The 17,313-nt window shown below is 37.6% G+C and overlaps 1 protein-coding gene across 1 annotated transcript in view; it reads right to left on the bottom strand.

Annotated features, from left to right (window-relative positions):
* The window catches only part of NUP133 (nucleoporin 133), a 34,073-nt gene extending 19,537 nt beyond the window's left edge, over nt 1-14,536 (bottom strand). Inside the window, exons 1-12 of the mRNA XM_065835414.2 lie at nt 14,261-14,536; nt 12,031-12,149; nt 11,147-11,250; nt 9,981-10,088; nt 7,763-7,894; nt 5,149-5,319; nt 4,337-4,492; nt 4,174-4,244; nt 3,490-3,637; nt 2,455-2,602; nt 1,622-1,779; nt 453-544 (exon numbers count right to left, since the gene is read on the bottom strand). Of these exons, the coding sequence (XP_065691486.1) occupies nt 453-544; nt 1,622-1,779; nt 2,455-2,602; nt 3,490-3,637; nt 4,174-4,244; nt 4,337-4,492; nt 5,149-5,319; nt 7,763-7,894; nt 9,981-10,088; nt 11,147-11,250; nt 12,031-12,149; nt 14,261-14,442 (1,589 nt within the window). The 5' untranslated portion in view covers nt 14,443-14,536. The remainder of the gene's footprint in view (nt 1-452; nt 545-1,621; nt 1,780-2,454; nt 2,603-3,489; nt 3,638-4,173; nt 4,245-4,336; nt 4,493-5,148; nt 5,320-7,762; nt 7,895-9,980; nt 10,089-11,146; nt 11,251-12,030; nt 12,150-14,260) is intronic.
* Between the last annotated feature and the right edge of the window lie 2,777 nt (nt 14,537-17,313).

Raw genomic sequence — 17,313 nt, forward strand, 5'->3', positions numbered from 1 at the left:
CAGTCAATCTAAAAAAAGCTATAATCTTGCCACAGAATGCTAGTTATTCTTCACAGTCACATACAAAAGTAATTAAACATATTCAAAACTATTACTGGAAACAGCTAGACAAATAAAAATGATGAAGGAAAGAGTGTTTTTTTAACAACAAAACATCGCTTATAGAAGTCAAAACAACAAAGTTTTAAGTTGTTTCACAGGCAGTAATGTAACATCACAGAATTTATGCAGAGTAAGCAAAAAGTAATGGAGACTGTACATGTTTGCAGTATCACTTCTTCACTAGTGTAAGATCCAACACTTTTCTAACAGAGATGTGCACATATCATTAAAATAGCTTTAATTAAAACAGCACAAGAGTATCTTTACTGAGACAATCTCTTACTCAAATATCAGAGTGCTTTCAAGAACAGCAAACAGACAAAGTCTCAAAAATCAAATGCAATTTCTACCTGCAGTACTGTAGAAAAGCAGCTTTCAGTAATTTAGTCTTATCTTCTTGAGCTATAATTTCCAGCCTATTGGTTGCATCAAACACAGGACTCTGAAAATGCAAATAACAACTTCAGCTGAAAGACAAATATCAATCTGCATTACGAAATGAAAACATTTCTTTTTAGGTAGCAACAACATAAATTTAAAATTAAAAAAGCCACCTAGAAGCAGTTGTGTTTATTAAGCCAAAGGTAAGAGACGTTACAATGAAAGTCACACAGCGACTTATTTCACCAGCTTATTCCACCAGGTAAACTTCTAATGGTAATTTTAAATATTTTAACATTAAAAAAAATCAAAACATTTTTGACATAATTTAAAATGTATTCATGAGTACAAAAACAAAGTGCAGACAAATCTAACTAGAGATTAGTTCAATAAGAACAACACAGTTCCATCTGAGCAATCACCACAAAGGTCTTCCACTAAAATACTAGTTAATAATAACCGATTTAAAAGGTGATTTAGTTGGAATAAGGATTGCAGCTCACTATTATCCCATAGAAATATTCTCTACTTTATATTGTAACAACTTTTCTATTATCCCTTCCCACTCCAAGGCACATACATTTTAAATAAAACATTTGTTATAAATAACTTAATAAATGCACATTGCATAAAATATCAATTAAAATACTTTAACATATATTTATAAGACTATATTAAAAACATACAACAGAAACAACATTCAGCCACTATACAGCCCTTCTCAACTCAGCCTCCAAGCTTTTCACAGTGTGATAATAAAAAAGTGTCATATATGCACAGAGGAACAGGTACTAAAGAAACCATAGTGATCAAAAAGTGAGAATAAGGTCTGAGTCTCTGCAGCCATATTATACCAGGCCTAGTGACATATCGTAATACATTTATGTGAAAAAAAATAATAGATTTTATAGAAATCTTGACTTCAAAACAAAGGAAAACAAAAAAAATTACCCAAACTGGCAGATTATGTAAAATTTCTTGGTTTTGACTACTGCCTTCATTACAAGTATGAGTCTCTAAAAAACCCCAAACTTTAAAACTCAAATAAGCTAGGATTTCCACAGTGAAAATTCAAAACTGCCAGAAAAACATTTGTTTCTACCCTCAGTTTTCAACCAGCCAGGCAAACAACTATTACCTCACTTCTCAGTCCAGCAACAGAAGAGGACAGGGAATCTTCAAGGTCTTCAGGAAGCACAGAAATGTTTTCCCTGGACAAGATGGTGATAAGCCCACTTTTTTTGGTAAAGAAGATGGGGAGGCTATTACAGGAACCTGCTCCTAAAATGCTGTCTCCTAAGATGAGAGGAAAAAAAAGCAGCACATTAATAACACCAATTTAAGAACAAAATGTAACAGTTTCATAGACAATTACTAAATTTTGTCATGAACCAACCAACAGCAATTGACAACTGCACTTGATTTACAGAAATTGTGTATACTATTTGCTACTCAAGATGTAGATTTCCAGATATTGCAAGTTAAAAAGAAAAAAGAAAAAAATCAATATTCAGGTGGTCTAAATCCACCTAAGGACCAATGTGCACATCCTACTTGAAAACACCTGTGAAGGCCAAGGATGACACACTTAAAGACATCTCTCACAGGCACCTATTATAGGATGAGCCTCAACACCAAGTTAACTTCAAGGGAAAAAAAAGTCCAGAGCGAATGCTGGAAGAAGAAAAAAGGAGGGAAAAAACCCCCTCACAAATAAAACCCCCACCCTTTCATATACCCAGGGTGGGAATCTACTTCATCTTCATCAAAACACTGTAGAGTGAGCAATAACAATACTTGATGTCACATCAGCACTTTCTCCATATGCTCATGAGAAACTCCCACCTTAAAAGATGAAATAAAAAGAAGCATAAATATGATTCTGCGCTCTGAGAAATTTCAGTACTGTAAAAACATTCAATTAGAAAGTATCAAGGAAATGTGATTATTTTGTGTTTCCCTGCATGTTACCTTGTATGCCAAATATGATTCTCTCCTGTGGTAAAGAAATTCTCCCAGTTCCAGTGGAACAAGCAAACACTTCATCTTCCTTATAGAGGTAAGCAGCATGGCTAAAGTAATCTGGGACTACCAGACAGCACAACACTTCCTCTTCTGACTGCAAGTGTCACATATGAACAATATCACATATGTAATCACAACCTTAAATGAACATCTAACATTTTAAAGGATTATATGAGTTGCCTGAATTTGGTTTACTTTTTAACAAAGAGATATGGATAGAACTTATAACCTTATAAAAAAAAAAAAAAAAATCACAAACAAAACCATTTTTAATTTGCCCTAAAACTTAAGACCCTGTGGGTTTTTTTTCTTGTATGTATATTAAATTCTTGCTAATTTCACATGGAGAGATTAAGTAAACAGATCAATTATTCTAGAGTTTTCATACTCTTTCCACCTTAAGACTCAATTTTAAGATGCCATTCCAGGCAGGGGTAGATGAGGAAGAGTGGTAGAAGTTCACCAGAGAAATCAAAGTCTAAGTTTATGCTTCCAAAAGAGACAGCACAAAGGCAGCACGCCAAGGACAACCAACGCGTCCTCCCCTCCCAGCAAGCCAGCTGGCTAGCAAGGACCAAAACATCGGTCTCTTAATTCCTTGACCTGCTATGACAGTCTCAGCAGAGATCAGTTCTAAATGGATTGCATGAGTACACCACAAAATCACTCTGTAAAAACTTTCACAGACAGGACAAAAATTAAATCAGTAATAATCAGATGTTTAGATTTCTATTTTTGAGGCTTTTTTCTTCTACACTTTAAAATGTAAAGCATAAACTTTACATACAGTTCCTACTGAACATTAAAAGATGCTAGTACCCATTTTCCTCAGAATACTACAAGCACATACTTCCAAGAACAACCTTAAGACAGAGAACTTGATTTTCCTTTAGACAAAAATCTGACAGCTGATTTATGTACAGGAATATTCTGAAACACTCTGAAAAACTTACATCAGTTTCAGAGCCTTCATATACATACCTGAAAAGATGGATTGTACTGTGTTACCTCCACAACAACATCATCAGACATCTGGTAGCCTTTATCTTCTACTGTTACGAGAGTGTAGTAGACAAGACATGGACTATCTCCAGGATGCCATGCTGCAGCAAGTATCACCAGTCCATCACTATTCAACAACAGATAGCACAATGTCAAGAGATTATTACATATTTTACTTGCTCAAGCTCTACCACTCACAAAATCAGGTATTTAAGTGCAATCACAAATATTTTTCCAAGATTGCATTTTTTTTAGAAAGAAACACTACACTATCTGCTCTTTCAAGCTGTTTTAATAACAGTATTCATAGTGCAGTACAGAACTGAACCCAGGCAGTTATGATTTTATGTAATTAAAGTAAAAACAAGAGATACTGAATTCTCTGCATTTGCTGGAACAAGTTACAAGTGCTTACTTGCAGGCTTTGCAATATGAAGACAAAACAAATACCTCGTAAAATGACACTAAAAAAAGTGAAAGGAATTATTCTAAAGTAACAAATTTATAATGCTAAAGAGATAATGATAGCATAAAGTACAGGATAACCTAGTTATCTTACGTGACATTCAAGTAAAATTAAATTGCAATTACATGCAGTTTTTGTAACAGAACACATTTATCTCATTAATGTAAGTCTTACTAGATGCAAGTGTACTTCCTCACCGATTCTGTTGCAAATCCATGTATTGTATATTTACTCCCCCTTTAATATCTTCATAGTTACTTTCAGAACCCTAAAAAAGAATACATCTGACTCTTAACTATATATAAACAGCCTACTAATTAGAAGAACACACAAACCCTGTCCAGGTGAGCTGGTTCTTACCCAAATTGCATCTGTAATATGTTCTTTCAGGATCCTGTTGATATCCCAGCTGAGAACATAACGTTCTGACGAATCATCAATCTCCCATTTGTTTAGATTTGAACTTGTTAGCATATAAAAGCTTGATCTCTCTTTATCCCAAAGAACACTAGAAATCTGCATTTCAAAAAGAAAAAAAGCTAAAAAGGTTAAAGCACAGCCTTAATATTTGGATACAACAACCTACACCACTCTCAGTCCACAAAAAAAAATCACTTCCTTGGGCAACCTACACAAGTTACATTGCAAGATGATAGTACTATGATAATTTCCAAGAGAAGTCTTATTTTATAGATATAACAACATCTGTAGAAAGTCTGTTTCTCATGCTTCCAACTTTTGTGGAGTTCACTGACGAAGCTGAACCCCACCACAAACCCTTGGCAACCCTAAATTAGACAAGTAAAATTACAGGTTACCGCTAGTTTCTTCAAGTAGTAATGAGTCTGTTACTAGAAACAGGCAAGACTTCGAATCATTGCATATTCCCCAGGAAGTATTACTACTTTAAAGTCCTCTTTTATTCAGACCTAAAGAGCAAGCCAGCATTCTCCTTTACAAAGCATACAGATTTACTTGGTTCACGTCTTTTGTTCAAATTCCAAGGAAACATAAGTAACATAAACTAGTTGAGCCATGTCTCCTTTTTTTGTTTGTTTTCAGTCATTATACATCCTCACACAGCCTTCTATTTTTTCTTTCTTAAACACTGAAGCTAGAAATTACAGAAAGAAATTAAAGCAGATTATTATATGAATGTTTTTCAAACTTACCACAGCATCATGTCCAGGAGACAATATACCCAGAAGCGAAGAAACCTTTCTACCAATTCCAGAAAACATGCCCTGACCCTGGGGCAGGGCATGCTGATGAATCTTGCCAGAACTATCTGGTACCAGTCGAACTAGCTGGCCTCTGGTAGATGATAAAATAAAGCTTCCTCCCTAACAAAAAGAAAAAGCAACTATATTAACAAAAAAAAAAGAAGTCCTGAAACAATTCTACTTATGTCAGTTTATAAGGGTAAACACTAAATGAGAGACAAGGCATCCATAGTACTTGAAAGCATTTATCACAGAAAAACACTGTTTTAACAAATTTTCCACATTATTCTCTATGCTTGAATCAGTGCAGCGTACAGCTCACAGTATACTTTTTAAAATTTTAAGCCAATTTTTTAAAATATGAAAATATATTTATTCAGTGTGTTGAATTAATAAATAAATATATTCAACTTCCATGTATGCATTTAAACTTTACGCCTTATTAAGTACACTATATTTTTTTTTAATAGCATCCTACCCTACAGAACATGAATCTAAATGAACTACACAACAAATCTTCTACCTGGTTATGTCCAATGTGCATTAGTGAATGTATAACTGAGAAAAGATAACAATGCTTTTGTCAGACTGGAAAATACAATAACATGCACCTATAAAGAAAGAGGTTGTCTTCTGCTGGGGTGTTTTGGTTGGGTTATTTGTTGTTGTCAGTTTTGATTTTTGTTTGGCTTTGTTTTGGGGTGTTTGTTTGTTTTAAGAAATAACAAACATTAGCACTAAGTCAAACATCAGACTGCTACTTAGCACTGGCAGAGACTTGTTTTCTTACAACGGCATGACATTTTTACTCCATGAAACTCCATTTCAGTTTAACAACAGAACTAAAATGTCATATAATCCTTGAAATCTAATGATGACAAAGTGTTACCTTCGCACTGCAAAAATGTGAGAAGTCTTCTGTATTATGCAAAATATGTGCTCCATTGTAGGTACTTACCTACCTCGTTCAGGAGGCAGAAACTTTTGCTGCCCATCTCTTGCCTGTCCTAATGGGAGCATTCACGTTAGCAACAAAATTAGCATCAGGAGTCTGTTTCTGAAGTGACCTCTTGCGAGTCCCCACACGCTGCCTGCTGGCTTCACGTCCCCTGTCGGAGCAGTCCCGGGGCACCAGCTGCACCCCCTTTGCGTGAAACTAAACTGGACAATGGGCTCTGACCACTCACAAGCCATTCATTTTGTTACACTGGAACCAGCATAAATAACCCCCCTCCAAAATGACCTGTGTAGCCAGAGGCACTGCTTCAGCACTAACCTGGTTACCTTATAAATTCTCAATTATTGCCTTTCGCTACTTGATAATATAGACACAGTCTTCATTCCCCCTACCACCAAGGCATAAACCCCACCCTGTGCTTTCAATTCAAAACTGATCAAAATTTGTATGTCGCAGGGAATGAACAAAGCCCGTCAGATGTACAATGATTTTCAAAAAAATTGAACATTAAGGGTCTGAAGGTTGCTGAAAGAATGTAAGTGTTTACCTGTACAGGAAATGTTCACAGAACAAAGTTAAAAATAAATTTAAAAACCAGCACAATTTTCATCAGACCATATAAAAATTACATTAAAGGTTAAATCTGTCCAGTGACAAGTGACTAACTAAATATCATTGTCATCTACATAATAATGCAGCTTTAGAACATTAACTGATTAATAAAAGGATTTTGCTCTGAAAAAAATGTTCCTCTAGCTCTGAATTCATGCTGATGTCAGTGTTTCAACCACAGGTATGGTAACACCTTGCTTTCCTCATCTTGATGTCTGAAACTTGGGCACAATCGAGCTCTTATAGGGTAGATATCTATTAGAGTATCTTAATATCTTGAAAATCTTAAGAAATTTGTCATTAACATCACTGTCTTCTGATTAGGTTTATAAATGTTTATGATATGCTGATGTCCTAAAATAATATTTATAATAGAGGATATGAACAGTAGATGTTGAAAAATTAATGAGATAAAATGTAACTTAAATGACGATAACTAGTTTTGAAGATAACACATACTGTAACACATTGAATTTTTTTATAGTCTGAGAGATTCTCCATTTAGGCACATGAAGAGCATAAAACAGAATTTCTAAGAACAATTCATAATCTACTTGTTCATTACCTTTATACAGAAATCTCTCAAATTCAGCCACTACTGAGCTATACCGCAAGACACTGAGTGTGTGGTCTGCAGAGTGAGATAAAGTAGTCCTCCATTTTTGTGATAGTGGGGCTTCTACCACTGGAAGTTATCACAGGGGCAACACTGACACTCCCTACAGGTTGAAGTACCAAACCTATCTTGTTAACCTTTTGGTTGAAACCAGCATGCTTCCCTGACTTAAACCTTATTATTTACGACTACCAGTCATCTCTACTACTTAAGATCATCACACTCATCAACAATCTCCAAAGTTACTCCTCAGAACGTTTGATAGTTTGTTTTGCAACATTTATTGGAGATTTAGTACCGATAATATGGAGAATGCTTTTTAATTTTTAAATTAAGAATTAAAGCAGTATTTTAATATAAATCATACTGTACTGTACCTTTACTGCTGTTAGGAAACTGCAGAGAGAGCCTCCAAAGTCTGTAAAAGTCTCTGTATAGGAACCTTCATGTGCAAGATTGGGCCAGTAGCGCACAGAACCTTCACTGGTAGCAACCATTATTGCCAGAGACTTGAAGTGAGAAAATAATTAACAGAACATGCAAGAGTATAACAATCAGATGGCAGCTTTAACATTTCATTTTATGTATCAAGATTGTGGGTGACAAACACACAAAAAAGTAGCAAATACATATGGACGCATACTGACAAACCTAGAATTGAATTGCAAAATGATTCTGTAGCGTAACGTAATACATGCAGGGAATGTTATACTTATTTTGCTAAAAATAATATTTCCTACTGGTTCTTGTTCCTGATAATTCAGAGTCTGCTACTGAAATGCAAACAAAACTTACAGCTGCAAGACAGAAAAGAGCCCATGGAAAATTCCAGATACCAAGAGTTATAAGCTACTGTGGAAGACTTAAAACACAGGCTACAATTTAACAAAGAAACTGCTGCAGTGTCATTAGGAGAAATATCAAATCACACAGTGACTCTTCTCTTCACAAAGACATAAGCCCACAGTGTGCCTGCATTAGGGCTCCTGACACAGTAAGACACGCACATACCAAATTCAAAGCGTGAAGCAAGAAATTGTGTTCAAGAAGAGAATTAGACAGAAAGCGTTGTACCTCATCTATTGGTTGTTGCAAAAAAGTCACAAAACAGAAGAACAGCAGCTTAGAGCTGTTATTGAGAAACTCCTTTGAGTTTTCTAACTGATTTTTGATTACACACAGATCTTCACAAAGGAAAGAAGTCTAATGAACATCCTAACAATTAAAAAAACACCTCAGAATGCATTGTCCTTTGTGAATCCTGCCCATTATTTAATAATCTTCATTTTAGTGAACTATTTTCTACCACTAACATTTCCACTTCACTCTGCAAAATCATAATAGCCAAGCATAGCTCACAAGCTGAAGAAAGATGAAATTTAAAAAAAAAAAAAAAAAAAAAAAATCTTCGTTTAGGTGTATTACTTCCTCTTAAACTTCTTTGAGTAGACTTAGTCATATCGCATTTAGAACTTATAAGCTAATAAGATACTTAGATTGCTTTTCACCATCTGGAAGTAAAACACAGTAAAGTCAAAAGGAAAGATCCCATTCTGTGGTGCTTCTTCCTTCCAAAGATGACTACTTATCCAGTTTTACTAGAGCACCACTTATATTAACTGGAAACTACACCCAAGCTGAAGAAATGAGAGGTGCTTTTCTTTATGAACGACAATAACAGACACATAGACATACTTTCAGACAACTTAAATGATCTTTACACTTCACGCTCTAGCACAGTATGTTATAATAAGGCACTTAGAAAAAATGTGTGAAGATAGGTGAAATCATCTGTCCTCCTAGTGCAAGCTTCCTTACAGAGACCACCAAGGGAGGTTGCTGGTGTTTTCTCCTCACGCACAGGTACTGAGAATCCATGTGTACTCACTGCTGAACAACTCTTTAAGCCAGCACGCATATAAATTGCACTTGCTCAGGCTGAATATTTGATTGCTCTGGTGGTAACAAAATAATTTAGTTTAGTACATTTTTGTTTGTCATGAAAGCATGGCAAGTAATACTTAACTAAGGACAGAGTTAATTCGCTTCAGAGTAGCTAGTATGGGTCCATGTTTTGGATTTGTGCGGACAACAGTGTTGGTAATGCAGAGGTGTTTTAGTCACTGCTGAGCAGGGATTGCACACCACCCTACCAGTGAGTAGGCTGGGGGTGCACAGCAGGACAGCTGACCCAAACTGACCAGAGGGATGTTCCAGACCATAAGACATCATGTTCAGTGTATAAAGCTGAGGGAAGGAGGGGGAAGAGACGGACATTCAGGGTGATGGCATTTGTCTTCTCAAGTAACCATTACCTGTGATGAAGCCTGGCTGTCCTGGAGATGGCTGAACACCTCCCTGTCCATGGGAAGTGGCGAATGAATCCCTCGTTTCGCTTTGCTTGTGTGCATGGCTTTTGCTTTACCTATTAAAACGCCTCTCACTTTAACTCTTCTGAATCTCTCCCCCACCCCACATTTAGACTAGACAGTACAACACTAAATGCAGTTTTCAAATAAGTACTTGATAAAAAAAGGATATATTAAAAGTTATTCTAAGAGTATTTTTAAACACTAAAATTCAAAAGTTGATCACCTGCAGGGAAGTTGCTTCACCTGAGGAACTGACACAAGATATAGCTGCTAAACTAGAACTCCACTGGAAGTCACTGGGTGGCAGCTGCAGTTCCTTGCACAGAGATAACTGTAAGAAAGAGATGTCATAATAAACATGAGACTGGAAGAACTTATTCCTCTGCCAGAGAGTCTTTAGACTTTTTGAACCTGTCAAAAATTAATTTTCAACTAGCCCAGACACCCTCTAAGGGAACCAAAAGAATGACACAAGTCACTTTCAGCAAGGCAGTCACAACCAGCAAACAGATAAAAACCACCTACTTATAAGTTTTCAAACATCATTGTTTTTCTTTAATTATTTCCGAGTGTTTCACACAACACTACAATATTGAATTATTTCTTTCAGAGATGCAATTATTTGACCGTTGCATAATACAATATGCTAACAAGGCAGCAAATAAAAACTAAACTAGAAGTGCTTGAGAAAGCTTACTAGGTACTAACAGAGTGGAGAGGGGAAATACTCCTTCCTCCTCTGCCCCCCGCAAAGTCAAACAATCAAAAAAAATTCTAATCTCCTGAAAAATACCAGAATTGAGTATACCTGATGCTCTACTGTAAGTGCAGAATCTGTATAAGTAACATATGTTGCACTACTTGAAAGACATGCATTTTGTAACTACAGGCTTCTGCTGACCATACTTGCTATTCACTGAAATGATACTGAAAGAAACACTGGTCAGAGGGAAAAAGAAATTATTGACATAAGTAATCTAGAAGAAACATACATTCAGTACAGCTGAAACAAACCTCTTTCTTTTTTGACAAACTAAAATGTCAGTCCCAGAATAACCTACACCAATCTGTAACGTATCAGCTGGGTTTTAACTATTAAAATAAGATTCATCAAGACTATCTAACATAAAAGACTCAGTTATTAAAATGCAAAGAATTAACCTTAATGTTAAAGTGACAACTAAAAATTAAGAGAGGAATATAAAAATGTTAAGCTCCCTCAAAAGCTTGCGTTTCAGTTACCTGACTTCATGTCAACCATGCTGCTCTTGAGGGAAACCAGACAAACTCCAATTTATAAAGAAACTCTTGCTTTAAAAAAACACAACTGAATATTTTGTTCAACTAGCATAAAATATAGAAGTTTTTCCATCTTGATATTTCAGTTACCTTAGCTACTGGAGACTGACCAATCTTCCAAATAATCAACCTCTCTTTATGGACTAGCCAGGCCCATCCACTTTCATCCACTTGAACACTCAGTTGCTCATCAGCTACATAAAAAATAATTTTTTAAAGTATTCAGATTTTTAAAACACTGCAGAGTAACCTTAAACCCAGTAAACTTTCATTCTCATATTAAAATAAGAAATGTATTTTTCTATTAAAATTCTCCATGTTAGAATTCCCATGTATTTGATTAAGATGCCAGATTACTGCATATAGTTTAAAATCCATTTGACAAAACGCTCAGCTATTGAGAGGGAAAAGCAAGACAATCCTAGAAGCTATTTCCCTCAATTTACAGCAGTTTATAATAGCTTTGTAAACTGCTCAGCAATTTTAAGATATGTATTTTTAGTTTCTCTTCTATCTCCTACAAAAAGAAAACTTATCCACTGGGAAAAACTGCCTAGGAGTCCAATTTCTTGAACACAAAGAAAGGTTTGCATGATTGTAGCTTTTAGAAACTATTAAAAAAGTGTATTAAAAACAAGTAAAACAAACAAAGAAAATTAAAGCATCCACTCTAGAACACAACAGAATCAAAAAGGTGAGAAAAAAAATATGCAAGTTATTAAAAGAACTACCATTGGCTTTCTTTATAACCTTGGATTTTATGATATATTAGTAAAGACAGCACCGAAGGATATTTAAATTACAATGTGTTATGACAATTACAGTTACACAGTTAACCAAGTTGGATTCAAACCAAAGCACAAACATATCAGTTTCTACTGAAACTCAGCATTTAAATGGCATCAACAACATGTTAACACTTCCCTCACCTGTCAATTTTCATGAGAAAAATAACAGATAAAACCAGTTCTTACCGTCAGCCTTCTTCAAGGCTTCCATAACCTTAACAGGCAGAGAGGATCCAAATGCTTTGACATCATAGTTTATGGTCTCACTTGCTGAGGGATGCTGGATAACTCTTGTAGGAGTTGCTCTTAAACAAAACAAGAAGTTATAGCTAGTTTTTTTATCGTTTCTTCATCAGTTTCAACAGACACTTACTTCATTAGTATTGGTTTAGAAACAGATGTGATGAATTGGGTTTATGTAAAATAAACATGTTCCCTCTGGGAGCACCATCTAAAGCAGTAATTTCGCAGCCTCCTTACAAGTTGCAAGCTGTCGTCAAATTCCTTTATTTTTCAAAGAACTGGTTTTGAATACACACTCCACCCCCCAGCAACAAAATCACTGTTCCTCTTCTCTGTATTTTGGTTGTCTATAAAATAAAGCTATCCTCCATGCCAAGAGAAGATCCACAGAGAACCTCTGCCTGCAGGGCCCATTTCCATCCTCACTTCCAACACTTTAGAAGATATTGCCCTTTTTTATTTCACCCTTGCAAGTAAAGTGATGCCACAGACCTCCCCAGTGTGAAATGTCAAAAAGTGACAAATACACAGCTAGAAGACAAGCCTGACACCTGCTTTGGAAAAAATACCATATTAAACAGACCTGAAGTAAAAGTTTCCCCAAACCGAAAATGGGCAGTCTTGGTTATCTCAACAACAAATAGCTGCTCCTGAGAAAAGAGATTCTGAAACCACGACCTTGATCTTGGGCTCATGTTAAATCTCTGTTTTGATTCATATGGAAGGGAGAAGGAGATGGTGGCAGGGGAGGAATGCCTAAACTTCTGACTATTTTATTTTATTTTAAAATACAGATGTACATATTAGTATTTTTCCTATACCAGGGATACATCTGAGGAACACTTGAATTCAAAAATTAATGAGATATTTATTACACTGAACATGCAGTATTGCACATATATATAATGTACAAAGCCACTTTTAAAGAACCTTGAAATTGTTCAGCTATAAAATGCTGCAGTCACAACTTGCTACCATGAGAAGAGAGCATGTCAAACGCCCTATAAAGGACCCGAGAGCAACTGAGAAACCCCAGACTAATAAAGTCTTACTACACCTGTAGGAAAGTAAATGAGCCAAATGAGAAACATAGATTACGAACTCTCATAATTTTTTTTCCTTTTCAAACCGAAAAGCCATACCTGAGAGTTCTATCAGAACGTTCTGAAAAAAAGTCAGTGATTACAAACCAGACAATATTAAATACTTAAATTTCTCAACATCTTTTAAAAAGATTCCTTATCAAAGATTCCTACAGAAATCAAGCTGGGAGATATTGAGGAAAAGTTTTACTGTAGATCAAACCCTGTATAAAAGAAAAGCAGTAAGCAAAAATAATACAGAGGAAAGAAAGGCTAATTTACACACTGGAGTAAAGTTTCCATTCTATAAATCTGTACTACTGTCTAAAACCTTCATCGCAGTCACAAAAGAAACCAACTATCAGAGTGACAGTGTCTTGACTATACTAAGTAGTATTGTACAGTCAAACAACAAACAGAATATCTGAGTTGCTAAACACAGAATAAAAGGCAAAACAGAAAACATCATAACAGCTCCACATACAGCTTCCTGAGTTCTGCAAAGATCTAGCATGCATCTCAGAAGGATATGGTAGAAAAACAACTTAAGAGAGACTGAAGGATGATCAAAGACACAGAGTATCTTACATCCGGTCAGGAAAAACAAATGGTAAAAATGCATTTGTAAAACAGCAATGTTGTAACCTACAGTGGTTTGAGCATATAAAAATTAGGCAAGGTTTGCAAACAGAACCAAAATATTTTGTTAAATCTTGTACAGATAGTTGAAAGCAAGAGCTTTCAGGCAGAGCCCTTTCATGAGGCTCATTCATAAGTATGCCTTAACACATTTACTGAGACACGGGACCGATATAATCTAACTGCTGGCTATTACACACGACATGACACCTTTCCCCCTCATTTTACTCAGTAAAGTCAAATGTTTTTATCTAACTGAAAGCCACTGGACCTCGGCCGCGGATGCTCGAGGGTTCCCGCCAGAAACGGTGGCGGGGAAATTCCAGGGCCGAGCGGAGGGTGCCCGGAGAGCCGAGAGAGGAGGGGCCGAGGTGGCGGTCCGGCGGCAAAAGGCGGCCCAAAGCTCCTGGGCCCTGCCTGGGAGCCGGCTGGGTGGAGGGGGCAGGACTCACCGGGCAGACAGGGAGCCGCTCCTCCGCGCCACCGGGGAAAACAGCACCGGGGAGCCGGCTGCCGCCACGCCGGCTAGGTTCTTCCTGCCGCCCGGCCGGGAGAGAGGGCTGGGAGCGGCGCTGCCGAGGTTCCTGCGGGACGAGCCGCCGGGGGTCCGCGGGGAGGCGGGCGCCGAGAACATGATTGAGGAGAAAGAAATGGAGCGGTACGGTGCGGTACCGGCCCTGCGCTCCCGCCGGACGCCGGCAGATCGCGTCACTGCGGGGCGGGGCGGAGAGCGGCGCAGCCCCTGCGGAGGACAGGCGGAGACCCCGCGCAGCTGCCCGCTCAGGATACGGTCTGGCTCGGGGTTCGCGCCCCGCTTTCCCGGCTGTCATTGGTGCAGCCTCGCTCAGGGAAACCACCCTTGTAAAAAAGTCGCAGTTACCACAGTGTCGACCGTTAACGGTCAAGTGTCAGGTTCTTGCTTCAGCTGTGTGTGCCTCCCCCGCGCCTCAGGGGAGGGTGTTTCCTTCCCGGAGCGAGGAGCAGCGGGAGGCTCGCTTCGGGCCCGCTGGGACACAAGGACCCTCAGAGGGTGGGGGTGTTACCCGCCTGCCTCCCCATCGCCGGAGGCAGCTGTGGGTCCGGTGGTCTCACGGAAACACGGGTCCCCTCACTCGGGTGTTCCTGGAAAGCCGGGCAAATGCGCTCGGTCCTTCGGGTCGCTCCCAGGGGGGTTCACACGGCTGGATTTGGGAACCGTTTTTCAGTGACGCCGTGCAGTTCTGGCGCTCACTTTAGCAGAGAAGGACAACTGCATATGCTTGAAAAATTCCTGTTGAAACACCATTGCAAACGGCTGTTTGACACTTTAGGAAGGACATGTATTCCAGTAACAGTTGCCTAATCTTCAAAGTAGCCTGTGCTGTAACCTGTGCTTGTCCACAAATTATTATTGTTAATGATAATTATTATTAGTATACCACCACCACACTCATCCCAACACATTCAGTGCAAATCTTGCTATGTTTCACATCTATGGCAAATAAAAATCATTCACTACAACTATTCGATGTTACGGAATTAGTCTTAAAGGGGAGCAAAGTTTTCTCATTGAAAGTATGTACTCGACCACACTGGTTTGTATGAAAAAATAAGAACTTCCAGAAGGTACGTATGTACCATCTACTCTGGGAAGGAGTTAATACATGTATTATCAGTGGAGCTAATTGGTTTAGAAAAAATAACTAAAACCGGAACATTCAAACACTGCCCATCATTTTCCAAAACCATGTTCTTTCATTGAGAGTCACAGCAGTTACACTTTCTATGTGGATTGTGGTCCAACAGGACTGAACCTGAAATGCAGAGGAGATAAGCTTAAAGATACCTTGTCTGGCAGTACTGAAGTATGAGGTGCCTCTCTGAATGTTTCAATGCTTTGCCTTTCAACTTCACTCTGTCTCCTTTTGCTTTGATTTTATGGCAAAGGCAAAACATGAACACTTAGTGGAATATCACTATAGTTTTGCATTAATGTAGTATACTTCTGTACAGCCTTCTCTATTTCACTCCATGCAGTGATGCTAAATCATCGTGCTACTGTTGTTTTGTCAAGAAAAACACAAATAAAACCAAACCAGAAAACGCACACACAAACAAGGAAATGGGGAAAAACTGAGTAAAATGCAAGCTACTGTCCATTTTTCTCAGCATCCATGAATGGTGACATTAAAATTATTTTAAAAACTGAAAGGTCCCCTTCACATCTCATTTCTAAAGTATTTAAGATGATACAGTGTGAGCAGAAATTTCTTGCTGATTGAATCCTGTATATAGTTTGCTGCACTTCCTCAGGCAATTACTCTGCTTCCTTCAGCTGTCTCAGCCCTGTGTTAACAGCTCCATCTCCAGGAGAGAGGTTACAAGTCAACCTTTAAATCTCATTTTTAATGCAGAAAGCTAGCTTATGCTAACTGTATCAGTTAGAGATTTGACCAGTTCTTGAACTGGGACTCATGGTATTTTTCACATGCGCACAGATCACATACATTATAGGTGTGTAAACCGCAAAGCTTTCTACTTGCAGATTACTAAGAAACTTTCTCACCTTGTTGAGGTCTGTGGTTTGTTCTAATGAGTATTTTGAGGGATTCTAACCTGGATAAAGTCTGTTATTGAATGTACCTGTTATGACAGACATTCATGTTTCTGTGGACTAGAGCTTTTCTGTAGCTTTTCACATTCTTCTGTAGACTGTAACTGTGCCAGAACAACTAATGAACAAAAGACACAAAACATTCATTCAGTTCAGCTGCAAGCGATTCCTGTACCCTATGTGAACACGTGAATAAAGGGGCTTGTTGCATCTCACACAAGGAGAGATTACGTGAGTAAATATTGAAGTTTAATCCCCTCAAAATACATTATAAAGAGAATAATTGGTAGTCAAGACTCAAATTGAACGTTGGGTCAGTGGCATTTTTGGCACATCTTTAATACTATATCTACTTCTAGTAAAACTATATCATGAGATAAAATTACATCTGGATGTAATTTTATTTTCATTCCCTAGCACAGGGATCTCTTTAGGATTTTCACTATGTTCCACAAAGTGCCATTAATGGCACATTAGGTAAACATTTTAAGCTTGCCCAGCACTGAGTATCTCACCTATTGCCAGTAAAGTTTTCCAGTAACAAGTTTTCCTAGCATAGATGAGTTTTAATGAGACCTGGAAAGTTTCTGTCTTTTAAGAATTATCTTGTGGGATTTTGCATCCGCAGAAAGACTAGAGAAATTGTATTGGAAGAGTTTCTTAAATCAGAAACCTGAATCCTCCTCTTTACTACCAAATGTATGCTCCTGCAATTACTCCAATTAACGTAATGCTATTCTTTTACTAGTTGTCCTTGAGAAGGTAGTTTACTAGTTGTCCGTAATAAGGTAGTTGGGCAAAACCTGGGATTTCTATGAACAAAATTTTAAGTCTCAATAAAAAACTTTAAAAAGGGAAAAACAAGAGCATGTTCTTTTGGATGTCACCTTAGATGGGAAGTGAAACTAAAGC

Source organism: Patagioenas fasciata, chromosome 3, assembly GCF_037038585.1.
Source record: "Patagioenas fasciata isolate bPatFas1 chromosome 3, bPatFas1.hap1, whole genome shotgun sequence".
Lineage (NCBI taxonomy): Eukaryota > Metazoa > Chordata > Aves > Columbiformes > Columbidae > Patagioenas > Patagioenas fasciata.